This window comes from Podarcis erhardii, assembly GCF_964252035.2.
Source record: "Podarcis erhardii genome assembly, chromosome: 3".
NCBI classification, from domain to species: Eukaryota; Metazoa; Chordata; class Lepidosauria; order Squamata; family Lacertidae; genus Podarcis; species Podarcis erhardii.
Window position 1 is genome coordinate 83,970,998 of NC_138507.1, and position 26,347 is coordinate 83,997,344.

General features: G+C 41.2%; 1 protein-coding gene across 1 annotated transcript in view; it reads left to right on the forward strand.

Moving 5' to 3' along the window:
* Window positions 1-26,347, forward strand: part of TTC27 (tetratricopeptide repeat domain 27) — an 86,823-nt gene that overhangs the window by 36,839 nt on the left and 23,637 nt on the right. The window contains exons 11-14 of the mRNA XM_081856566.1: window positions 11,788-11,883; window positions 13,710-13,832; window positions 19,269-19,496; window positions 23,814-23,912. Of these exons, the coding sequence (XP_081712692.1) occupies window positions 11,788-11,883; window positions 13,710-13,832; window positions 19,269-19,496; window positions 23,814-23,912 (546 nt within the window). The remainder of the gene's footprint in view (window positions 1-11,787; window positions 11,884-13,709; window positions 13,833-19,268; window positions 19,497-23,813; window positions 23,913-26,347) is intronic.

A 26,347-nucleotide genomic window follows, 5' to 3' on the forward strand; every position in this document is an offset into this window, starting at 1 on the left:
GCAAAGGTGCCTTTAAAAATTGCTTAGCAAGCAAACTGGTATTCTAATGGGTAGGGCTGTCTGTCTTTAAGACTGAAAGGTCACCCAAGACTATTTCCCCCCCTTAATCAAACACAGATGTGGTTGTGGTAGCTTGTGTCAAATGGCAATTCATTACTAAAAATGGTCTCTTTTAAGTGTCATTTTCTGCAATAATTATCACTTTTGTATAGGGGGCAAAAAGGGGAGCAACTATTTGCCACTTATTTGGTTAAGAATCAGTGTGTCTGTCCAGTCACTATCGTAGTGAATCTGGCCAAAATTCTTCCCGAAAAGCATTTCTTGAACATCTGATTCAACTGAATTAATTGGTTGTTAGTGGTGTTTTTGTATCTTCATTTTAAGTGGAAATTTTTCGGTTTGGTTATGTAGTTTTTAATGTGTTTTATTTTTATGACTATTTTGCTATATTTGTAATTATGTAAAGCTTTTCATATTGTAAGCCGCCTTGAGCATTGTTTTAACTGTGGAAAGGTGGCATACAAATAAACGATGATGGTGATGGTGATGTTTGTAGCAGGATGCCTGCTGCTGGAGTGCTGTCTCCCACACATTGCTGCTCTCTCAGGATCAGAAAGAAGACTTGCAGCTCTCTCTCCTGTCGCAAACCCCACCATTAGAAAAGCCATTCCTGAAAACTGGGGGTTCGAAGAAGAAGAAGAAGAAGAAGAAGAAGAAGAAGAAGTAGTAGTACCCCGCTCATTTGGTCACACATTAAAATCTTCCCTAAACAGGGCTGCCTTCAGATGTCTTCTAAAAGTCTGGTAGTTGTTGTTCTCTTTGACATCTGGTGGGAGGGTGTTCCACAGGGCGGGAACCACTACCGAGAAGGCCCTCTGTCTGGTTCCCTGTAGCTTTGCTTCTCGCAGTGAGGGAACCACCAGAAGGTCCTCAGTGCTAGACCTCAGTGTCCGGGCAGAACAATGGGGGTGGAGACGCTCCTTCAGGTATACTGGGCCGAGGCCATTTAGGGCTTTAAAGGTCAGCACCAACACTTTGAATTGTGCTCGGAAACGTACTGGGAGCCAATGTAGGTCTTTCAAGACTGGTGTTATGTGGTCTCCAGCCCCCCAAAGCATGCTTCCCTTGCATATCCTCAAATAAATGAAAACTAGAAATTCAGTTCTTCCTTGACAGATAGTTTTGCTGTCTTCTGACTCCTATAAAGTTCTAAGAATATTCCAGTAGCATAAGATAGTTCTAAGAGTATTCCAGTAGCATAAGATTTTGCAACATCAGACTAGCAAGTTTGGGGGGTTTTTAATCAACTGCAGCTGTTACTTTTTTGTGGTTTCTTCAAAAGAGAAGCAATGTTGGCAATTAAAACAAGTTACGGTATAATTTATCATCACTGAATAGTTCAAAAGATTTATTGGAAATGTGTGTTCGACAGAATGAAACTTTGTGCTCTTTGTTTTTATGTTGACTGTATTCCTAATATAAAAAGTGGTCTTATTTCAACAGAGAAGCCTAAAATCCTGTGAGTGTCATAAACCCTTTTCACTTTATGTGGTAATCGCATCCTCATATGGGTAAACAAGGATGGAATGTTATATTTTAAAATACAGTGGCCTTAATTTAAAACGGTTTTTAGCAATCACTAAATTGGTTCCCTCTGCATTCTATAGAGGTAACCAGTAAATATTACTTTTGTACACAGAATCTTTTATCTCATAGTTTGCACTGCAAATTGATGAAAACAAGATAAAATGAAGCAAAAGCACATGAATCATTTTTAGTGGAGGTCTTCGTAAATGAGCCATGTTTCTAGGCTTCCAATATTCATAGAATCATAGAGTTGGAAGGAATCGTGAGTATCATTTCTTCCCGACACCCTGCAAAGCAAGAGTCTTTCTCCCAAGCCCATTTCTTTAACTCCTTCAGCAGACCCTAGGAATGCCAGGGGCTTCAAAATGTAAGTTGTTGGAAGTGTCCCCTAAAGCAGGGATGTCCAACAGGTTGACCGCGATCTACTTGTAGATCCCTGGGAGTGTTTGTAGATTGTGATCGATCGCTGAGTCCCTTTCCTTAGCGTTGGTAAAATCAAATCCAGCCCCGCCCCCTCACCCCTCCCTCCAGAACGGAAGACGGTGTTTACTCAGTGAGGCTCATTTGTTGGTGAGTGGCTGTTCCCTTTGACCTGAACTCCCAAAAAACAGGGGTCACTGCCAGTGACCAGATCACTGCCAGTTTTTAATTCTGTAAGAAATTGCAGTCTCTTGGGAGTTGGTCACCCCTGCCCTAAAGCATCTAAATGCAAGGATCACGGAGGGAGGGAAATCTGTGACTTCTGTGGTTAAGCACTCTAAAACATTCACAGTGCAATCCTATCCATTTAATAGAGCTTATTCCCAGGTAAATATAGATAAGAATGCAGCCGTCAGGGCCGGCATGTCCCCTTGAGCCTCTTGAGGTGAAACGGGAAGTGCCACCCTGCTGGTGGAGAAGCACTGCCAGCATCAACACTGATTTCTGGCAAGGTTCTGTGGGCAGGGTGCCCCCCGGGGTGCAGCCACAAGGGCTTCTGCCAATCAAGGTGGTTGCTTTAACCCCCCTCATGGTGGGCCTGGCCTAGGCAAGCCTTTGTGTTGTACTTTGCTAAACTGAGCTTCATTAGGATTATCCTTGGAGCCCATATAAATGAACTTCTACTTTGTGTTTTCTAATTAGACATTGTTATTAATTTATTACATTTCTTAACTGTCTTTCACCTTAAGTTCCCAGAGTTACATCTTAAAAAACAAAACCATGACAGGACAATAAAAAACCATCTCAAAATACTACACCATGAAACTACTCTGTTACATTGGATAGTGGGGTCATGGGTTCAAGCCCCATGTTGGGTAAAAGATTCCTGCATTGCAGAGATTGGACTAGATGACTCTTGTTGTCCCTTCCAACTCTACTGTTCTACGATTCTATGATTTAAGAAACACTATTTTGCCCATTAACTATCAGTCATTGCTTCTGAAAAGGTCTGGACATTTCTTTACAGTCTGATCCTATGCATTTTTAATTGGAAGTAAATCCCCATTTTGCTTAATAGGACTTTCATCCAAATAAGTGTTCATAGGATCCAGAAATCTGTCTCTGTTCTCTCAGAAGATAGAATTCTGCCGTGCTAATAAATGTTGATTGTATGGCCAGAGTTTTGTAATTTTGCTTTAGGTTATATAAATTCCAGATAGTGGTAAGCAATTACATTTCCCTGGTTAATAGCACCAAACAACATTCATGATATTGTTCATTCAGGTAATATATGCATTTCAGAATTATTTAAATTGAGTTTCTCAATTGAAATCAGTTGCCTCAGTGATTTATACACTGCCATGATTTAAACCATTCCAGCCTGATCTTCTCTTGCACTCAGCAAATTGAAAGTTCCTGACACCATAAAAAGGTTGAGTTAGACTTCCAGTACATGTTGTTTTGCCTGTCTTGTTTAAAATAAATAGGTAGGCTTTTTGTTTTTGTTTAATTCTCTTTAAGCCAAAAGCTGCATACTGGTGCACATTTCCATTTTGTTTTCAAATGTATTTTATCATTGGCCATGAGCATATTTTGCATGTCTCTCTGTTATTGAGTTCAAAGTTGGTTGAGGTTAATACACCTCCTTAGGAAAGCTCACCTAACCGCTGCACCCAGACAGTCTCCCCACCCCCACAGCTTAGCATTCAGCGTTTAAAATGTTTTCTGGCTTCATCTCATACCTATTACCATTTTCCTAGTAGGTGGTCCGTGCAATTCAGCTCTGTAGCTTAATGGATTTCAGCAATGCTCTTTTCATAAAACATCACTGTGAAAGCAGCAGATAGCATTAGCTCATCTGATTTATGGAATACCATGTGGTGACCTTTTGGAGGAAGGTCCCAGTTAAATTTAGTTTGCATACTAAATGCCACAGCTGTATGGAAGAATGAATGGTGAGGATGCAACCAGGTGACCTCCCCCCCCCCCAAAAAAATTCAAAGATCAGGAAGCAAGTCAGTCATGCTCATAGGAAGAACAGAGGTGTTCCTTAATTAACTCCTATTGTAGTCTCTGATGCAGGCAATATGCATAACCTTTGCTGGTTTGGAAAGCCTGTGTTTTGTTCACCTTGCCATACCTGCGGAATGTTAGGGTCTCTTAATGTTGGATGACATTGGCATTGTGTATGAGTCACCCTGTCTGTAATAATAGTTGTCAACAGCACACAGTGTCTCACCTCCTCCCCTGTTAATTAGAGAAAGGTGGTTCTCCCTGCCTAACCCCAGATGCAGGAATACCAATTGTGCTTGAAGCTTTGTACTTGCTTTGTTGCAGAATTTTATCACTTAAGTATTAAAGCACTGCATTAAAATGCAGAGATTTAACTGGGAAAGGAAGGAGCAGATGGTGAGGTTTGGCTTTCTTTAAATGTTTGTAAGAAAATGATTAATTTTAATACTAATCAAAAGAAGTTATTTGGAGATTTTAGAGATTTTTCATTCTAATAGATGCATGCGCTGGTAAGAGAATGAGATACATTTTTTTAAACTTTCATAAAGCGATTGTGTGATCTATTCTATGCAGTTTTCATCATCTTTTCTATTGTATCCACATGTTATCAGCCAGGAATTAGATCCCACCCATTAACAAAATAGCACTGTGCGGTCGTATCCTCCCTCTTATCATATTGTTATTCCATTTCATTGGGGGAGAGCCAGAAAAATTCAATATTTTGGCCTCCAGTGAATTTTTAAGTCTGGTTATGTCTTTTCTTCCCCCTGACTGCCTTGATTAGAGGACCTCTGGGGTCAGCCAGTTATGCTAAATGTTTCCTTGTGACCTCAGGAATCCATTTTTTTTTTTTAAGTGAAGAGCTTTAAGAAAGGTTTCAAAATAGGAGCAGTGTAACATCAACAGACAAGATCCCAAATAATATACCATATGCAACTTGCCTGTGATTTAATACAGAGGCATGCAGGAGGGGTTTGAATTGGAAAGCTGAATTATTATTTTCTGTGCTCCATAAAGATTTCCTTAAAATGCCACTACAGCTTCCTGTATGAGGACTGGTGTAAGTACTGATATGCACATATTTCTTGATTCTTTATCTGTATTTAGCAGGTCATCATTGGTCCCAATTTTTCACTCTGAGCATTGTTAGCTGGATCCAGTGTAGCCATTTCCACCACTGTGGTGTTTCCAGGCACGGCATGCTGTCACAACCCAGTTTGAGGTAGAACTGGAAAGTGAACTTGAAACAACCTTGCTGTGTGTGTGTGTGTGAGAGAGAGAGAGAGAGAGAGAGAGAGAGAGAGAGAGAGACAAGCTGATCAAGCTTGAGATGCACCCAGCCAGGTTTCTTTCTTTGCAAGGGGACCACAAGGGTCCCTCACAGCAAGAAGTGAAACTACAGGGAACCAGACAGAAGACCTTTTCGGTAGTCGCCTCCACCCTGTGGACTGCCCACCTGGCAGATGTCAAAGAGTTAGACAGCTATGTAGTTTTTCGTAGGCATCTGAAGGCAGCCCTGTTTCAGGAAGCTTTCAGTGTTGCTGCTGCTGCTGCTGCTCGTTTTTCCTGTAATTTTGTTGGAAGCCGCCCAAAGTGGCCAGAGCAACCCAGTCAGATGGGCAGAGTGTAAGAAATTTCTCCTAATACTAATGCTACAAATAATAATATCAGGATAAACAAGCAGACCAGAAAGGTCAAAGCTTTATTTCCTAACCAAATGTGTGTTTTCCCTTGTGGAGAGAGAAAAGGGAGCCTAGAAGATGGAGTGAAGGAATTACCCTATCTAGCACACTAACCTTTAATCCATGTACATACCAAGGATTGGCAGTGGGGTGTGAGACGCTCCAACAAATGAAAGACCTGGGCTAGTGAGCCATGTTAGAAGCAAAATAAAAGAATCCTGTGGGATTGTAAAAACAGAATTTTCTTTTGCCGAAATCTACGCTTGTATTGTCTGAATACTTTGACAAGCACAGGAACATCTGCCCAGAACCTCCACACATTAAAATGCAGATTGCCAGCTTGCTTGTTTGCTAGCCCAAACCTGTTGCTTCTCTTCCTAGACCCACTGTAGTGTCCTGTGTCAATGCTACAAGTTGGTGGTTGGGGAGAGCACACAACCTCAAGCACTCCAGTTCATTTTGCATCTTTGAGAGCCTCCTCTTCTTCTAGTGACCACAGAGATTAAATTTGTGGCAGCTCAGAGATGTACCTACTGGAATAGAATTACGTACCTTAATCATGGTTATGGAAAGAAGATCGTTCTGCACCTACCTGTACACAAAATTCTATATTGTTAAACTCTGTGTGCCCTGGATAGTATTTGCACTAAATTCAAATCAGAAGCTTTGAAGCAATCAGTGAAATGAAGCTACATTTCTCTGGATGCATACAAAATTACAGTCTTTTTAAAATTCAGTTGCATTATTAGGATTCATGGTCCAGCTATCTACAAGGGATTATTATTCTCAGCTTGCTGACATACTTATCTGTAACAGATCTGTAGCTCCCACAACACCCTTGAAAGTACTTCATCTGTATGTTGCAGTGACACCTCTGGTCTATTAAATTCATTTTTAGCAAGGGAGCCTTTAATCTCCATTTGCTTGCATGTGTCGCAATGTATTAACTGCAGAAGAGGCAAAATACAGTTGCTACTTGGTTTTGCAAATGGCATTGTTAGTTTTGTAATAGTCCAGCCATTGCTCCAATGTTATTTTCCTAAAGCTGTTTTTAGTTACCCAGACCAAAATTTCATCTGAGGAGCCAGATGATCTGAGGAGCAAAATTTCATCTGAGGAGCCAGATGATGTGAGGAGCTAGATTTAAGCTGGCTAAATCTAAGTAAATTCCTTGTGTAGCTAAATAGCATCACAGTATTGAAACTTAATATAAATTGATTAGACAGCACATAATTCATGGCACTGTTCTCCCTAACTACTTGCTTTACAGTGTTAAAAGCAGAATCTGTTCCTTACCTTTTACATTTTTGTGACCACAGAGAGGTAGGAAAGAAACCAAATCTTATGCAAGATACAGGGTGCAAATATTGAATTTAACATATATCGTGCCTGGGTGAGGATTGAACAGGTTTATGCATTACAAGAAAACAGCCTAAAACTAATACTCAGTTTGAACCCAGGAAGGCTGAAGCAGGACTACTCCAAATGAGGAACCATTCCATGAGGTCATAGCACCCATTCTATCATACTTCTTAAGAATGTTCCCTTATACATGTGATACCCCAGTTTGCCTTATTTTCATCCTGAAAGTTTATTCAGCACATGTCATTTCATGCTTCCATATATTTTTCTGGTGCATAGGCTTGATGCTCTAGTTCTTGGCAACTTCACCACCAATTTCCTGCATTGTTTTGGTCTTGGTTTGTGTTTTATATGCATGCTTTTTTCTCGCAACTTCTGCAGTCAAGCTGGTACAAAATGTATTGCTTTCCTTTCCCATGGACCACATCAGCGAGGCTGAGAGGGAGGTCTTTTCTGGGCAGCCCAGAACCTCCATACTCACTGTTCACGCTTCTGCCTCAGAAAGGTCACTTCGGTGCTGCAGAGATCCTTGGTTCCCAACAATGCAAGAGGGAGGAATCTTGTCATGAGGGAGGAATTGAAGCCAGCTTTCGGCACTTCTCTTGGGATTCCGTCCTTTCCTGGGGCTTTACTACATGCCTGAGAGTTGATGGCGTTCTTCAGCTTATCAAGGAGGGAGGGACATCCAGCTCTTCCAAGGCAGGCAGACTCTGGATTCTGTTGATTGCTGTGTCAAGGACCATGTTTCCCTGCAAGTACAGTTCTTGATAATGCTCTGCACATTGCTTCATCTGCTTGCTGTGGTCTGTGATTATCCCTCCCAACAAGCTTTTCAGCAATTCAGTTTTCCTTACTGTTGATCCTTTCCTCATGCCTTGGTACATTTTGCGAGTGTTGCCAGTGTCAGCAGCAAGTTGAATGCTCTGACACAGCTTTAGCTAGTAGTCACTGACACATCAGTCTGGCAATCAGTAGGGTATCAGTCCTTACCTTTTTCAGTGTAGCAAGTGTCTTCTTGGGAGTCTAGAGTGTCAACTGCTCAAAGTATTCTTCCTTCACTCATGTCCTCCTCCATTGGGGTCCCTATTTTGAAATCGTAGGTGTTAGATACAAGCCAGCAACTGATGTTTGTGGGGTTTTCTGATGTACGTAAAGGGCCTAATACCCCCTACTAAGTTACCTATTTCTGTGAGTGGCACTCTGATCCAAACAATTAAATCACTGTTTTCTTTATAAAAACAGTGAATCATCAATTTCTGAAATATGGCAAAGAAGATCCTTTAAAGTATTGTTTAAAATGACCCTGTTATAAGAAACTAAAATCCAAAGCTCGAGACTGGTTACATTATTATCAGATAAATGAGACTTTTAAGCAGGACAGGAAACTAGGATTTCAGAAGGAGAGGTCAAAATTGGAAACAGAATTGTTAGAGACCAATACTAAGAATTTGTCTAAAATGTATAATTTGTTGCTGAAATGGAATACACAGGATGAAACGGTTAAATCAGCTATGATCAAATGGGCACAAGACTTAGGTCATGATATTATGTTCGCTGACTGGGAACAGTTATGGACCACAGGCCTTAAATTTACGGCATGTAGTGCCTTGAAAGAAAACATAATGAAAATGATCTATAGGTGGTACATGACCCCAGTCAAGCTTGCAAAGATATACCATTTGCCCAATAATAAATGCTGGAAATGTAACGAATGTGAAGGAACTTTCTATCATCTTTGGTGGACCTGCCCAAAGGTTAAAGCCTACTGGGAAATGATCTATAATGAAATTAAGAAAATCCTTAAGTGGACATTTGCAAAGAAACCGGAGGCTTTTCTCTTGGGCATGGTCGGCCAATTGGTACCAAAGAAAGATAGGACTTTTTTCATGTATGCAACTACAGCAGCAAGAATTCTCCTGGCAAAGTATTGGAAGATGCAAGAACTACCTACTCTGGAAGAATGGCAGACGAAGGTGACTGAATTTATGGGACTGGCAGAGATGACCGGCAGAATCCGTGATCAGAGGAGAGAGACAGTGGAAGAGGACTGGAAAAAATTTAAAATATATCTTAAGAACTGTTGCAAAATCTCAGACTGATAAAATGTCAAGGGGTAAGAAACAGAGAATTATAGCTGTAAATATTTAAGTTAAGAGAACCTTGAGGGAAATTAAATATAGAAATGGAATAAAGGATTGCTAAAAAAATTTGAAACAAGGGTGCAGTGAAGGGGAGGCATGGGGAAGTCGTGTGTTGTTTGTGAATGTTTTTATTTGTGTGTTTTTTGTTTATGAAAATTAATAAAAATTATTTAAAAAAAATAAAAATAAAATGACCCTGTTATATAGGTGGATTGATCTGTTTTGAGGCTGGGAATCAAAATAAGGCTTATCCACACTCTGCAGTTGAGCTGTAACCATAGATACGGTACAGTATACTGGTGTCGGATGAGTGAATATAATCAATCTGCTGTTATAATTTATTAGCTATCTTCTCTGATCAGATAGCTGATTAATGACTAGCAAAATTGTGTGATTGCCTTCATGAGGTGGATGTTTGTTTATGGCAATAAATATATTTAAAGTTACACAGCATGCACAAGAATGTTTCAGCTGAATCTGTTGAGGCTATATATATATTGAGAATTGTGGTTCATGCATTCCTTTTAAAAGTGTTTAGGCCTGAATTATAATCTTGTAATAGTGTTGGTGATATCTGCTGTGTGTGTTTTTTTACTTCTGAAAGTCACCTTGCTATCTTTAGACATATATATTTGAAAGCCAGTTGATGGTGTACTCAAAATACATAACGCTGGTACAGCAAATCTTAGGCCAGGATCCATGCAACCATGATCTGTATTGGGACCTGTGCTTTTCAACTTTCTCATAAATTACGTAGAGCTAGAGGTGAGCAGTGAGGTGGTCAAGTTTGCTGATGACACCAAATTGTTTAGGGTGGTTAAAACAAAAATGCAATGCATAGGAGCTCCGAACGGATCTCTCTAAACACTGCAAATGGGCATTAAAATGGCAGGTGCAAGTGAATGCAAACAAATGTAAATTAATGCACATTAGGTCAAAATGCTTATTTATACACATGGGGTTTGAACTGGTAGTGAATGCCTTGTATCCAGAGCAGCACTAAGGATTTCCACTTGGAGAATGGAACTTTCCCCCCTCTCCTCCTCCCGTGGATGTGCCCCTAAATATGAGGGTCTGTAGGGAATGAGTTGGCTTTCACATATTTGGGGTCTAAGTTGTTTAGGGCTTTAAACACTAATGTAAGCACCTTGAATTGTGCCTGGAAACAAACTGGCAGCCACTGCAGCCATTTTAACATGGTATTATATGATTTCTGAATAGAACCCCAGCCAGTAATCTGGCTGTTGAATTTGGACAAGTTGAAGCATTGCAATATTTTAATCTAGGTGCTAACAGAGTATGGAGTACAGTGGCCAAGTCTAAAAGTGGCTGGCCTGAATTGGAAATATGTGCTCCTAGCCACTAAGGCCACCTGATCCTTCAGTGACAACTCCCAAGGTACAGACCTGTTTTTTCCAGAAAAATGCAGCCCTGTGTGGAACAGGCTATCTTTCCACCTCCTGGAACTTGGAACACATGACACCTCTTGGCTTTCTTCAATTCATCTTCGATTTACACACTTGAACACTAAGCAGCCCTATTCAGAAGTAAAGTTTGTGTGTTTCAACACATTAGCAGGGAGTGGAGCAGAGCCTCACCAACTAGCCCAACTTTCAGCCATGCATGCTGCTTTGACCCACTCCTGGCACGAGCATTAGTGGGTGATAATGCCTTTGTGTATACTTCTGAATAGGGCTTCACAGTGGTGAAGTGAGAAATGCTGACAGAATCAAAAAGTCATTTTCAGGTAATGAATGGGAACAATCTCCTTGTCCCCTCATGGATGAACATAGGCATCAAGCCTCAGCTTGAAGTTGGGATCTTGATCCTCAGCACCTCTATAAATACACTTCATGTATTCATGAAGGCTCCCTCACTGCAAACGTTTATACCGAACACATAGGCATTCGACAGTGGGCAAGTCAGTGTGCGTAAAGTCAGAGGTGGGGCTCATTGGCGCAGCCCCACTCACACCTTGAATCAATGTATGAGAATTACTTCTGAATAGGACTAGTGTGTCCATAGCAGAAACCGCATTCTCTAAAACTGTAAAATCGAAACACTCCTGTCTTTATTAGCTAGTGCAGCAGCCAACTTTGAGTGGGAACGTGAGATAGCATCACCAAGTAGAACTAGTATGATTATAAAGTTGAGGATATGTTCACCTCAAATGTGAAACATGGGAATCTAAAAAAATGAGAGAGGTGTGCTTTGTTAAGTGAAATTTTAATGTGGAGTCCATCAGTGGTTTATGTGATAGGCTGTGATAGCTGTGTTGCCCTTCTGTTATCTACTGTCGCTATTGCCTCCTTTGCTGACCACTGAGACTACAAGCTCTTCAGCATTGGCTGTCTCCCTGTGTAAGAAGTGGTTTATTTCATAAATTTTGTGGCATGTTGACATTTACAATACCATCCCATTCATTTTTCCAGTGTGCTGTGTCCAATGGGACCTACTTCCTTGTTTGAGTGCTTAGAATAGCAGCCTTAAGAGCTGTGCTGTTGTAGTTTTGTTTCAGTCCTAGACAGAATCGTAAATACTGTTAAACTTCCATTTATATACATAGTGTTTTGTATTCTCAGGCTCTTGCAGACCAATTTGAAGACAAGAAAACATCAATTTGTGAACGTATGAAACTATTTTACAGTTGCCAAGTTCCTCCACATTGGGCTATCCAGGTACAGAATAACTGGTGCATAATGTTTTAGTTAGAATTCACATTACATTTGATTTTTAAGCATTTCATTTTTGAATTGTCCCAGCTGAGATATTGCACTGGGGAAATGATTGCTTGTTTTGTTAACATGAAGAATGCTACAGATTTCTCTCCGTTTTAAATATATTTTCCCCAGCTTTTGATTTCTCTTCCAGTATTAAATTGTTTGTTAACAGTCTCTTCTGCCTCCCCAAACAAACATAATGATTTAGCTTAAAGAATAATACTTTCACAAATGTTCAATAAGTCATGATCCAGGAAAGAAATTAAACTGTCTCCCCACCCCCCTTTTAAACTGTCTTAACATATTATCAGTGGGGACACACATAACCACAAATTGAGAGCTTTAAAATCCAGCTTAATAGTTAAGATACTGTGGTCAAGAGACTTCTTTCAACTTCTAACTTAGATTTGCAATCTGTTTGTATTTCTCTGACACAGTAGAAACCATTTTAACATTTTCCCCTAGGAATTTCCCCCTTTTAATTTTTTTTTTTAACCTTCCAGTTCACAAAAACCCCAGTGTGGTTTTAATTTCTAGCTTTTCTGGCCAAACCAATATTCCGAGTCCTACTGAGAGGTATATTGGTGATTTATTATTTACAGTGGTTGCAATATTTTCCTAAGTAGCACTGCCCATTTCATACATTTCTCCCATACTTAACCTAAGAACTATTGCATGTAAATCATACATATGTCAGGAATCGTAACTCCTCCATCCTGGACTTCTGTAGAATGCAAGGTCACCTGAGGCCACAAGCTGCTTTCCTCTCTTTCACTCCCAGAAACCCGTGTAAAAGGAAACGGGAAGAGACTTGTGATGCATTTGTCATCAGTTCAGTCTTAGGGGCTCTTTGGCTGCGTTCCAACATCTCACCCATTCTTTTGTTTGTTTCTATCTCCCTGAATCCTATCTTGTCAGCCTGCCTGTTTTCTACCTATTTGCTTTTCCATGATCCTGGTTAAGTCCCCCGTCAACTTTGTTTCTTCTCAGTGTCAGCGGGAGGTAGGTTAAATGAAAGTGGCTGATCTACAAGGCAGTAGGTAACATGCTGATAGAATTCCCAGCGGTCAGTGTTACACCTTAACCCAACTGCATACGGAGAAGCGTCAGTATGACCCAGACTCAAGGCAGAGGAAGTCAACAATGGCCAGCCACAGTCTCAACTAGGAATGGTTGCTGGTCATCTGTGCAGCAACTTGGCTCATACGGACATTTCTCCATGCAGTTCCATTATCAAAGCACAGTCTAGAAGAGAAGTGGGGAACCTGTGGCCCTACAGATGTTACTGAACTATGCCTCCCATCATTCTTGACAGTTGGCCATTCTGGCTGCAGCAGATGGGAGTTGTAGCCCACATCTGGTAGCTCCATCATCCCTTACCACTGGTCCTGCTAGCTAGGGATGATGGGAGTTGTAGTCCAAAAACCAGCTGTTTTCTCCAGCTGAGACCAAAGTTTGGGAAATGCAGGTCTAGAGAAATACTGTGGAGAGGAGGGAGCTGCTGGCTGTGTTTATGATTTAGTTCTTAGTGAATTAAGATTGTAAGACCTATGCCTAATCTCTGCTTGTGTTGATTTTAAAAGATTATAAGTGCTAACTCAGTAGATTTTTATGCTTGATTTATTTAGCTATCGTATATTAAAGACTTATTTTTTTAGAATTCCCATGCCCTTCTAAGCTCAACTTGAAACACTTTAAATTGTTTTCCACCTTATATATATTCTGCTAAATGGTTTTCTAGGGGGAAATTCTGGATTTGAATTTTTCAATATCTTCCTTTGCAGCGGCAGCTTGCAAGCTTACTATTTGACCTTGGATGTACCAGTTCAGCTCTGCAGATCTTTGAAAAGCTTGAAATGTGGGAGGATGTAGTTATCTGCTATGAAAGAGCAGGACAGCATGGAAAGGTAGAGTACATCTACTTATGTTCACTGTGTTTATACATAATGTACTCCAGAGTTGCATACATGCACAAGTACATGTACATCAGAGCCCTACAGGAAGCAACTTCCTTTCACTGGAACATATGGTAAGGGTAATTATCAGAAGGAAAACTGCTTCCCATAAATTTTTATAAAATTATTCAGAACAGTATTTATGTATTACTACAAAGACTAATGTGATGGACTTGCATGAAAGGTCTTCCCTAGAATCCCAGAATTGAAAAGTACCAGAAGATCATGAAGTGCAACTACTAAGTTGAGCCAAGATCCGTACCACAATGTTCTTGTAAACAGAGAGCAGGAGTGAATGAGTGGGAGGCAATTCCAGATAGCTGAAGCAAATAAGCCAGGTCGGATGATATTTGTCATTCCCCACCAAGTTGTGTCTGGGAGATCACAAAGGATCTCTGACCAATCAGAACTTGCAGCCAGATGAATGAGGTGTGGGAAAAGGCAAAGGCATTTCCCAGGCAATTTAGGAATGATCCACTTACCCCGCTGGCAGATGCTTGCTAAAAGGATACCCTACTGTCATTGCCGTAGTGCTTAATTAGTGCTAAATAAGGGCATCTGTCTGCACTAGATATGACAGAGGGACTAATTAAGCTTGGCCATATCGTCATTATGCACACTGGTTACTGCGAGGAAATTTTCCTGCACATCGACTACTATGGAGAGGTTATTTGGCAGGAATCACTAGAACTTTTCCTGATAGAAATATACTTAGCTTGAATGGCCACAGCTTCCTCTCATTGATTTGCAGTAGTGTTTCACTCGTTGCTCGCAGCAGAGCCAAAACAGACAAACAATTCTGGGATGCATGCAGAGTTCCAGTTGAACCAAGCTTTCCTGTAACAAAGTTGTCTCTAATGCAGGAATTCCACAAACCTTGAGTATACACAGTGGCCCGCTAGCTTCTTAAGCACAATGTTTCTCTCACTGCCACTTTCCAACCAGCTAGTCTATACTGTGCTGAGTGGCACTTAGGGCATCTTGGAAACCCACTATGTTGCATTCTTAGTCTCTGGATTTTCTGTATGGGGGCAAAGAAGTCTGGGGAAACAGAACCTTAAAATTTATAGTTACAGGTAGGTAACTATAAATTTTGGTCTGCCATAGTCGAAACAAAACAAAATAAAAATCCTTCCAGTAGCACCTTAGAGACCAACTAAGTTTGTTATTGGTATGAGCTTTCACGTGCGTGCACACTTCTTCAGATACACATAGAAGCTCATACCAATAACAAACTTAGTTGGTCTCTAAGGTGCTACTGGGAGGATTTGTTTTATTTTGCTTAAAATTTATCTTGATGTTGTTGCATGGGTTTTAGCTCATCTCTCTCTCTCTACACACACACACACACACACACACACACACACACCACACATATGAGGAGGGGGTTGTCTATGAATTTTGGCCCAGAAATAGCAATCCTGCTCTGTAAAACATCACAGAAAAGTGTTTCTTAGTGTGAATTCCCAAAAAATGCATGAGCTTGGAAACCAGACAGGATGTTCTGGGGAAACCATCCAGTGTCTACATTTATTAATTGCCATCTGTATCCACATATTTGCTTCCCTAACAGCTGGATATGTAGACTGACTAGTGTGTATTTTAATTTTTCAGACATTGGGTTTCTCAGACATCTTGTTGGTTCTGTGTCTTGACAAATGTCCAGTATACCCAGCATACTGTGTCTAGTGTTTGCAATTTCTGATGCTCTAGAGAGCTGGCTGTGTGTGTGTGTGTGTGTGTGTGGAGGGTCATTCTTTTATAAGCTAATACGGTAATTACATATTTTCATGAATTTCCTTACACCTTGTGTCACAAAGGCAATAGCAGTTCTTCAACAAAACTATTTAAAAGGAAGTTATACTTGCAGAGACTAGAACATTAGACTCTGTTGTGATTTTCTTTTTTCAGAAATACATATTCCACTATCTTTGCTTCATCTTCCCCTGCCCATAGATATTTAGTTGCATAGGTGTAGAGGCTGCAGTTAAACAATAGATTGAAGGATTTTGGATGGAAATCTCTAACAGTGCTATCCTAACCCTATATACTCAGAAATACCCTACTGGATTCAATGGGGCTTACTCCCAGGTAAATGGTATTAGGATTGCAGCTCAAACTGCAAAAATATAAATAATGACTGATATAAATAATGTGGAACTTCTCCCGTGCTTTGCATACTATTCTGAGTAAATATCTAAATCTGGTAATTACAAAATGAACAAGTATGTGTCTTGGTGCCAAATTCTGTTGGGCTCCTTGCTTGTGCCAGAGCAATATGAGAATCCTATCAAGAATAAAAGTTTAGGCCAATATTTTCCATTTGTGTCAAGAGACAGGAAAACAGTATTTAGAGAGTGGATAAGGAAGGCATCTGGATTGAAATATTTCATAATTGGCAATTGCGTAATTTTTGGAAATACTTTCAACTAATTCTGCGATAAGACTTTAGAATACTGGAAATAAGTCTTCAAGTTCTGTGTGAAACACAACTGGGAGCTCTTTATCTGTAAGCTTTAATTTGTGCTTAGAGGGACACGGGTGGCGCTGTGGTCTAAACCACAGAGACTAGGGCTTGCCGATAAGAAGGTAGGTGGTTCGAATCCCCGCAACAGGGTGAGCTCTCATTGCTTGGTCCCAGCTCCTGCCCACCTAGCAGTTCGAAAGCACATCAAAGTAGATAAGCTGTACGCTGGCTTCGTCGGCCAATAAAGCAAGATGAGCACTGCAACCCCAGAGTTGTCTGCAACGGGACCTAACGGTCAGGGGTCCTTTTACCTTTAATTTGTGCTTAGTCAGAAGAGCTTTTTGAAATGAAGAGCTTCTGTTAAAGTTCATTATTTTCCTTTTAAAAATCAAACAGATAGTTATCACCATTATGTAAAGTTGTGATTCTTCTATAAATTGTTTTTTCAGCGGTCAGAGTAGTATTTTATTTTGTTTTTATTTGTTTTATTTATTAGTCACTTCTTTCAAAAATGAACTCAAAACAACTTATGAAAACAACTTTCTATAAAAAGCAGCATGTCACTAAGCAGGAAAAAAAGCAAGAGGTAAATATTTGGATATGATCAGTACATGACCAGGGTAGGATTCCAGCATTGTTTCCTTGGAATAATTTGGTGGCCAGGAGATTACAAAAAGTCAGTAATGTAGACATAGTAGGCAACTTGCATTTATTACTGATACTGTATGGTAGGGAGAAGGTACTTTGGGATCTGCTGGTGGACCTCTGGGTGATTTGCAGTAGATCAGCAAGGGTTTATGACTTCCAATGGTTTAATAATAGCAACAGCAAAATTACTTTTTCCAAGTAAATTAGTCTGCTGAAGTGAAGAAAGCTAAGCAGGAGTGGGCTTTTGTTGTGAGAGGTCTCTGAGTTCAGCTCAGATCTGGTAACTGAAAACAATGGTGTCTGGAGCTGCACAGCAACCATCCAGTTAACATTCCTCAAAAGTAGATATTTATGATCAACCGTGGCATGGGTGTTAAAATCTTTTAGGAGCTATCTCCAAATTGCTTTTCACATTAATTATTTCCTGGACTCTGCTTGTCATTCTAGTGCTGCTGAATATTAGAAGACAAAAAGGGCAAGGGTTGTGCAAATGAGTGATAGCCTCACCCCACCAAGATCTCGTCCACATCACCAGGCCTCCACGAGTGGAACTTGTTAAATAAAACAGGGCAAAACATTGTTCTGGACACATCCAAAGATTTAACAGTAGAATTAGTGGCATACGAGTTTAGGCAGGTATGAGCAATTTTATCCCCCAATTGCCTAGCAAATAAGTTGCAACAGACTCCTGGGACACTTCTTTACATCACTCTGCAGACCAAGCTAGAGAAGACCTTGAATAGTTTTTTTGGGGGGGACTCCATTGGACACCACTGAGTAGATACGATGGTGACAAAGTAGTATTGTCACCTTGAGGTCATCACTACCACAGAGTAGGCTTGAAAATTAGGTCTTGTGTTTGCTTGGCTTAACTCAGTCTTGCATCATCTTTTGCTTGGAGTTGCCAGGGTTTGAAGCTAGGCATATCACTGAACTGTACCCCTCCTCTTCAGATAGGAAAAAGAATTCACTACAGATTTAGTCCAGGCTTGCTCAGAGGTACAATTTTGTGAACTAGAATGTTTAATATTACTGAATGGCTGGCCTGCATATCTAGCATACAGTACTAGGCACTACCACTCAGTGACCTGGATTTGAGAGAGTCTTATGCAAGGATGAGGAAAAGGAGCAGGTCGCTGTGCACTTTTCACCTCAGAGATGTTTATTCACACTGTAGACTGTTGCTCCAAAGAGAGGGGGGAAGAAAGAATTGCCTGGATCTTTAACTGCCTCACCGTGGCTGCTCTCTAACTCAAGCTGTTTCTTGTTCCTTTAGAAAAGTTATTGTGCAGCCTTAATAATTCTCGGCAAGCAGGTTTTGCAGCAATCATACCATTTTCACCTTTGATTTGATTCAGTCTTGTATTTTTATTGCAAAACCGAACAAATCTTCCCCCCCATGTGCATTGCTCCTGGTTGCAAAGTATGTTTCAGAATGGACACAGTTCTAAAACCAACTCCCTAATGACAACAAATATTGCTTGAATTCAGTAGAACTTATAGGGAAGCAGGATATAGGCCCAGGTGCCAAATTGTATAGCAGAGGTTTTCAACCTTTTTGAGTCCGCTGCTCCCTTCAACATTTACATTCTTTCTGCGGCACCCCTGTGGGGCTCAGGAGCCCAGTTGTGTCACCCCTTGCCTGCAGAGCTGGCAACCCCTCACCCCTTTTCGAACACCCTCCCTTGTGGAGTGTCCCCTCAGCCTCCTATCCCCTCTTCTTGGGAGGCCTCTGGGAAGCCACCCCACCCTCCGCCCTAAAGAGAGCTACTTTCCAGAGGCGCCATTCGCCTGTGGAGCTTATACCCAGGGCTGCTGCACTAAATGGCTGTGCAAACCTTGGGGAGGCAGAGACACAAGAGGGCATCAGAGGAGGAAGGGAAGGGAAAAGGGACAGAGGCCAGTGTTGCCCACAGCACCCGTGACCATCATTCAAGGCACCCCAGGGTGCCATGGCACATTGGTTGACAACCCCTGTTGTATAGTATTCTGGATCAAAGGCGTGAGGGGTGGCAGTGCCTTGGGGAACCCACTGAAGTCAGCCTGCCCAGGAGCCCTCAAAATCTGAAGCCAGTACTGCTAAAGAGTATTGTGTATGCTGACCTTTCTGACTCAAGTTCTTGTAGAAAATGAAAACAAAACACACACCAGTATAGCCATTTCTGGGCTTCTGAAAGACTACTTTCTACCTCACACATCTGGCAGCTAACCAAGACGAACCAAGTGATCCTCTCTCTGAAAGCGGTGTTAAAAATGGTACTTTCTTTCCATAGGCAGAAGAAATTTTGAGGCGGGAGGTAGAGAAGAAAGAAACACCGAGTTTATATTGCTTGCTTGGGGATGTCCTTAAAGACCATTCTTACTACGACAAAGCTTGGGAACTGTCAAAGCACCGCAGTGCCCGGGCTCAGCGCTCCAAAGGCCTTCTCCACCTTCGCAACAGAAACTTCAAGGAATGTATAGAGTGCTTTGAGCAATCTGTGAAGATTAACCCCATGCAGGTAAGACAATAAGAACTTTTTACAATATATTTGTGTGCTGGCTTTTGAAGAATTACACAACTTTTAGAAGACATCTGAAGGCAGCCCTGTTTTCAATGCTTGATGCTTCGTTTTTAGATATGCTGTTAGGCACCCAGTGTAGCTGGGGAAACCCAACCAGATGGGCAGGGTAATAATAATAATAAATAATAATGTCCTAAAAGCCTTAGGACATGGTTACCTAAAAGACCACCTACTCCAATATGTACTTACCTAAACTTTAAAATCCTCTTCAGAGATCCTGTTCTAGTTGGGCCCACCAAATGAAGCGAGGTGGGCAACCACCACGGATAGGACCTTTTCAGTATTAGCACCCTGGATATGGAATAGCCTTCCCAGGGAGGGTTGTCTGTCACCATATTTGTGGCCTGTTTAGATGACTTTGGTAACCTGGCTCTCTGTTTTTAATGCTCTGTTGTGTTTGCATAGGTTTTTTTCCTTATTTATTTATTCATTTATTTAACTAAATTTATATATCACTTGAATGTCAGAACACCTTTAAGTGGCTTACAAAAATATAAAACGAAACATTAAAATTGTCAATAAAAAGCAGTTAAAAACAGGTATTCAAATTTTTCAGAAGATTATTAAAATCACCAGTAGCTAAAAAGATTAATGCTTCTAAGGTTTGCTTTGAATTTTGGTTATTTTGGACTTCTTTATTTAAACCACCCACAGAACTTCATGGCAGAAGTCATAAAATATAGTTTGTTGGAGCAAAGCAAACCGCAGTTTCTGGTCTGGATGTAATGCTGAGCTATGGATCCTGATTTGTTTCCTCCACATGCTAGGGGGGAGGAGACAGACAGCCCAGCTTGGCACTTCATAGTAAACCATTAACTGTGGCTTACTGTGACGTGTGGGCCATGTAAGGTGATTCATTCAAAGCTACGTAAAGAGCAGTTGGTAACTAATAAAAATATTTTCCATCACTTTGAAGAAGTAGTGGTCTAATCATGAATTTATTTTTTTTCAAGTACAGTACAGGCAAAACGTTTCATTCAGATATTCTCATTTGTGCAGCTGCCACCACCTAGTTTTCAGAGATCCCTGCCCCTTTTCATTGCAGCTTCCCATACCCACATCAGAGGCCTTCCCTGTTACTGGGATATCTCAGTCGGTAGAGCGTGAGACTCTTAATCTCAGGGTCATGGGTGTGAGCCACATATTTGACAAAAGATTCCTGCATTGCAGGGGGTTGGAGTAGATGTCCCTTGTAGGTCCAGTTACAGATAGGTAGCTGTGTTGGTCTGCCATGGTCAAAACAAAATAAAAAAATTCCTTCCAGTAGCACCTTAAAGACCAACTGAGTTAGTTCTAGGTATGAGCTTTCGTGTGCATGCACACTTCTTCAGATACCTGAAGAAGTGTGCATGCACACGAAAGCTCATACCTAGAACTAACTCAGTTGGTCTTTAAGGTGCTACTGGAAGGAATTTTTTTATTTTGTTTTGACCATGGCAGACCAACACGGCTACCTATCTGTAACTGAAGAAGTGTGCATGCACACGAAAGCTCATACCTAGAACTAACTCAGTTGGTCTTTAAGGTGCTACTGGAAGGAATTTTTTTATTTTGTTTTGACCATGGCAGACCAACACGGCTACCTATCTGTAACTGAAGAAGTGTGCATGCACACGAAAGCTCATACCTAGAACTAACTCAGTTGGTCTTTAAGGTGCTACTGGAAGGAATTTTTTTATTTTGTTTTGACCTTGTAGGTCCGTCTATCTCTATGATTCAGTCCTCTGGGAGAGGCTTCTTAGGCAGCTATATTAGGAAGGATTGGGTAGGAAATCCATAATGTGCAAACAGCCTTACATAATATTTTCATGCAACCCATGTTTGCACTTTTCTGCTGTTGGGGAAACCACTATTATGATGCATTGAAGGTCAGCAACTGAAAATTTGAGTGTGAAACCTTAATTAGACCCTAAACTAAAAGTTGAGGTGAAAAGGAGTGGCTAGGTTAAATGAGATGTCTATCATCACATTTGGGCCAATTCACTGTAAGTAGGCCGCTATAAAGTATTATGTTGCTGCTGTTTTGATGTTTGACCGTGCAATTGTTGCATTTTAAAGTGACCTTTTTTGCATCAATACACCATTCACTGCTATGGGTCACTCTTTGGTCAAAGAGTGGTATATAAATAAGCCATAATATAAAACAATTAATATTTCCACTTCCTTTGGGCATTTGTAATAAATGTGCTTAGTCTAGGCTCCATCATTATTTATTATATCCATTCATCATTTATTTTACATGAAAATGTGTCAAAGTGACTTAACAATGTAATAATAGAAACAACAAGATCTATTAAAACCAAACACAAGAACAAGAATAAAACCACAAACTGCCTTTGTAAGGCTCCTTTTTTAAAATGTGAGATGCATGTGCCAATGTTTGCTTTGTCCTTGAGTGTAGTTCCAAAGTTAACACTTCAATCAAAGCAGCAGTTTCAAAAGCAGAATTAATTCTGACCTTTTTTTCACACATCTGCACGTTGTAAGCTTGAATTCCTTCGCTTACATGATAAAGAGTTATTTGAAGAACTACTGACATGAACCCATTTAAGAGGTGTGATACTAGTTTGTCTTAGCAAACTGCTTAGGCAGTGGAGAAGCAATATACTCTTGAACCATACATAGAATATGGTATCTTAAACATGAAAGCCAAATAGAAATTCATAGTGTGAGGACCCATGTGGCAAGTAGTGGCCCCAAGGATGCAAGGCATACCAAAACCAATCAAGAGATTAATAAAATGAGGCTACTAATTAGTACTTTTTCTCTGCAATCAGTAGTGCAAATATATAAGCCACTTTTTTGGGGGGGGGGAGCGTTTAAAGTAGGAAGGTAGGAAGCTTGTTCCAGGTGAAAATTTCCCTTGAAATGTTTCTCAGGCTGTATTCCCTCTTGTCTGCAACTGCGGTTCAGGGAAATAGTTTGCTACCAGAAACATCCCCCTGCATTTAGTGATTATTCAGAGCCTCAGGGTTTTGTTTTGTTTTTTTTCTCAGTTGTGAGTGATTTGCCAGATCCCATTCCAACCAACATAATTGCCTACGGAAGTCATGGTTTCTCTCACTCCAGCTTTTCTTTGCAATTATTTCACTGTTGGGCCCTCTAAAGGCCTCCATCTCCTACAAAGATGACTTAAACATACTTCCTGCAATTCAGTGGCAGTACCCTTTCTTCCTCGGAAAAATGTGTCTCTATAGAATCATTCCAATGCTGCCTCTAATTAGACAGAGGCACACACATACACAGGCCTCCCTTTGGCAGGAAAAAACCCCCAATACTGCTTTATCTGGACTTTCAAATTTTAACAGCCTAAGATTACTCCATTCTGTATTTCATCATTGATACCGTTGAAAAATAGCTCTCTTCTGGCCTATGCAAAGATGCAAGTGCAGCCTAGCATATGGCGCTGTAGGGCCAGCTTACCAGTGGCACTGTTTTAGAGAGAAGCTCTCTGCAGTTGGGGGGTAGCTGAACCTTTAAACTCATTTCCCGGTTAAAATTTCATGGGAAACTATAATTTAAGAAACCGAGAGGGGCTGGTGCAGGAGGGGAAGAGGGACTAGGAACTTGTAACCCAGCACACAAAACTTGGTTTGTTGGACCTGGTCAGCTATGTCAGAAAGAGACCCTTTTGAAAGCAGAATGTGAGTTTTAGTAATTATTTCCCCTCAGGGACACCTGCTCTTCTTTTAAAAATCAATTTAATATGGTTTTATTATCTCTATGTGACAAAGTATTAGTGATGAAACAATGAAGGGGATTATGGTGGGCTGGCAGTGGCAAAATGCTATTTCCGCACTGAAAAGTCAATGAATTTACAGAGTTTGTCAATGAATTTTACATAAATATGTCATTTACAAGATTTTTGTTGGAACTTATTCTTGGTTAGTTTTGCCACTACATCCTGCTCCTTCAGTTTCCACAACAATCACATTTACAAGAAGAATGTTTTATACAAACTGGTGTCTCTGTGGATACATCTGCTTCTTCTCAGGGGCTATTTGCATCATCACAGCTGCATCCCCTTATTCCCCTTTCTGATGGTGGCATCACAGCCAAGAAGTGGCTGCTGTATCTTTGTCGAGTGTCCAACCTGCAGATTGACTCTTGAAGCTCCATCAGACCTATGGCTTTAGTTAGATAACTGCAAGAAAAGTGATGTGGCCTTTTGGACAAGAAAACATAACCAGTTTTCCAGGCAAACACTGCAATTGTTGTTTTGTTTTTGTATGCTCCCCCTTGCTGACCTTTCAGTTAGGTGTGTGGTTTTCCTTGGGCTGTGCCTACTTAGCTTTGGAAGATTATGAAGGTGCTGCCAGAGCATTTCAGCGCTGTGTGATATTGGAACCTGACGTAAGTACAATAAGTTTAAGGTAACATTGGTGTTGCTTTGATTCTGTTTAACAGTATTTTTTTAATCACTTTTCTGGGCAAGCCCATCCAATGTGAGTTGAATAATAAATAGACTGATCAATAAACATGCCAGTAAAAACAAAATAAAGCTATATGATCTAGCCTGTAAAACAATATCACACCTGGAAGGCTAATCTAAAAATAGACATTTTCAGTGCCTTCTGAAATCCATGCAGCATGTTTACCCTAATACAGATCTGATCGGAAAGAATTGCAAAGCCATGGAGCCACCAAAGAAAAAGACCATTCCCTTTCGGCTTTCTGTCATGGGAGGAGGATACTTAAGGAAGGAGTTAGTGCTGTTAGAGTGTGGGCCAGCAGTCCAACAAATTGCTTTAACCTAGGAAAGCATTTGATTAAAAATATATTGGTTATCATTGTCATGCTTTCGTAGCCTAAGTTTTAAGCTTGTTTATTTAAAAATATTTTTATCTATGAGACGGCAACTACAACAATCCATCACTGAGTTGGGTGTAGCTGCCACAACATGCAGGGATTGTCAGAGCAGCACAGAGCCCTGTTTCATTCCTCCTCTTCTCTTCCCCTGACTGTAACCATAGTTTAGTGTTACAAGAACAAGGCAAAGCAAGCCTCTGCTCAATTCTTCCCACCCACCCAGTGCAGCTGTGAAGAGGAGTTCCAAAGTCTTTCCTTGTGTTTTCAATTAACTATAGCTTGCCATGTTGCCTGAACCTGCCAAGCTGTGATTCATTTTAACTATGTTTGTTGAAATGAGACAATGGCAAGCTAAAGTTTAAGAAGCTGGCTTGTTTCTGCATCACATAGTTGAGATCACCCACAGCTTGTGGTGAGTGCTACTTCCAAATACCAGTTGCTGGAAACTACAAGAGGGGAGTGCGCTCTTGGTCCCCTGTTCTGCTTGCTGGTTTCTCACAGGCACCTGGTTGGCCACACTGAGAACAGGATGCTGGACTAGATGGGCCATTGACGTGATCCAACAGGCCATTCTTATGTTCTTATGGTTCAGGTGTAACACTAAACTGGTTAATCTAAAATAGAAGTGAAGGTTCCCAGCCTCCTCACAGCTGGTGGGTTGGTGGAGGGAGGACACAAAACCCATGGCTTGCTGTGGTTTCTCCTCATTAATGTTAAACTGGGCAAAATCAGTAATTCAACATTGGAGCATTGCCCGAAATGAAACTATAATCATTCTCATTCTGAGAAAGTGTGTCAGGTCTACGGCTGGGCAATATCAGCTTTTCAACGTTGCGGTGTATCACTGCGATATACTGCGATGTTGAAAAAACAAGATGCATTGGCCTCTGCCCGCGAGACAGTGGGTGAAACTGCTTCAGCTATCACCTCAAGAGTTGAGGCGGTTTTACCCAGGCTAGCAGGCTGGGACAATGCAGCTTGTTTGCACCGCTCAGCTGGGGGAAGGGAACACACTCCGCCGCCGCCCAGCTGAGCATCGGGGTGTCAGCATTGCCCTTGAGCCAGTGCCACCAACTGGACTCATACACTTCAGCCCCGACTGGGCTAGGCGAGCTGGGTAGCACTTCCAGAGACCACCTTCTGCACAGGAACAGGTCAAAGTGCTGTGGACTCACAGCTTAGAGTTGTGAGCACCGGATTCACTTCCACAAGTAGACAGTCGTCACACAGCAGAGTATAGCAGAGTATAGCAGAGCATAAACGACTCAGAGAGCGGCTCTGTAGAATAACTACTTTTATTCTATCTACAACTATCATACAAATTATATACAGAGCTAAATGGAGAAGCTGAACTGCACTGAGTGTCTGCAGCTGCTCTTAGCAGCAACCTTATCTAAAATAGAAGACACAATCTCTAACACTCAGTCTCTCTCTCTCCGACACACTGACTGACTGACTCTTTGATGTGGTGCTGGAGCAGAATAAGTAGAGAGCAGAACACCGCCCCTCCTCTCTGGAGAATCAGCAGACTCATCAGGAGATTCTTGGATATGGGAGGGGTGAAATCTCCTCACGGGGTTCCTTTAACTGCTTGCTGCAGAGAGCGGCAACACTCCTCAGTCGAGCAGTTTAAAGATGCAGAGAGAGGAACAAGCTGTATCAGCGCCTCGCTGATACAGCTTGTTTCTCCCTCTCCATCGTATGAGGGCAGAGTGGGATGGCAATTTCACTCAATGATGTATCCGTCCCTCTGCCAGCAGCACCCACTGGAGGAAGGAACTACTGACTTCCTCCAGCGGACGCTGCTAGTGAAGGGACTCAGGAGAGGTGGCAGTTTCACCAGCGATATACCGCTGAGTGAAACCGACATCACAGTCTGCTCCTCATACCAGTCCTGGGTGATACATTGATATATCACCCAGGCCTAGTCAGTTCTGTGCTCTTCTAATATCTCCCAAATTCTCAGACTATTTTTAAGG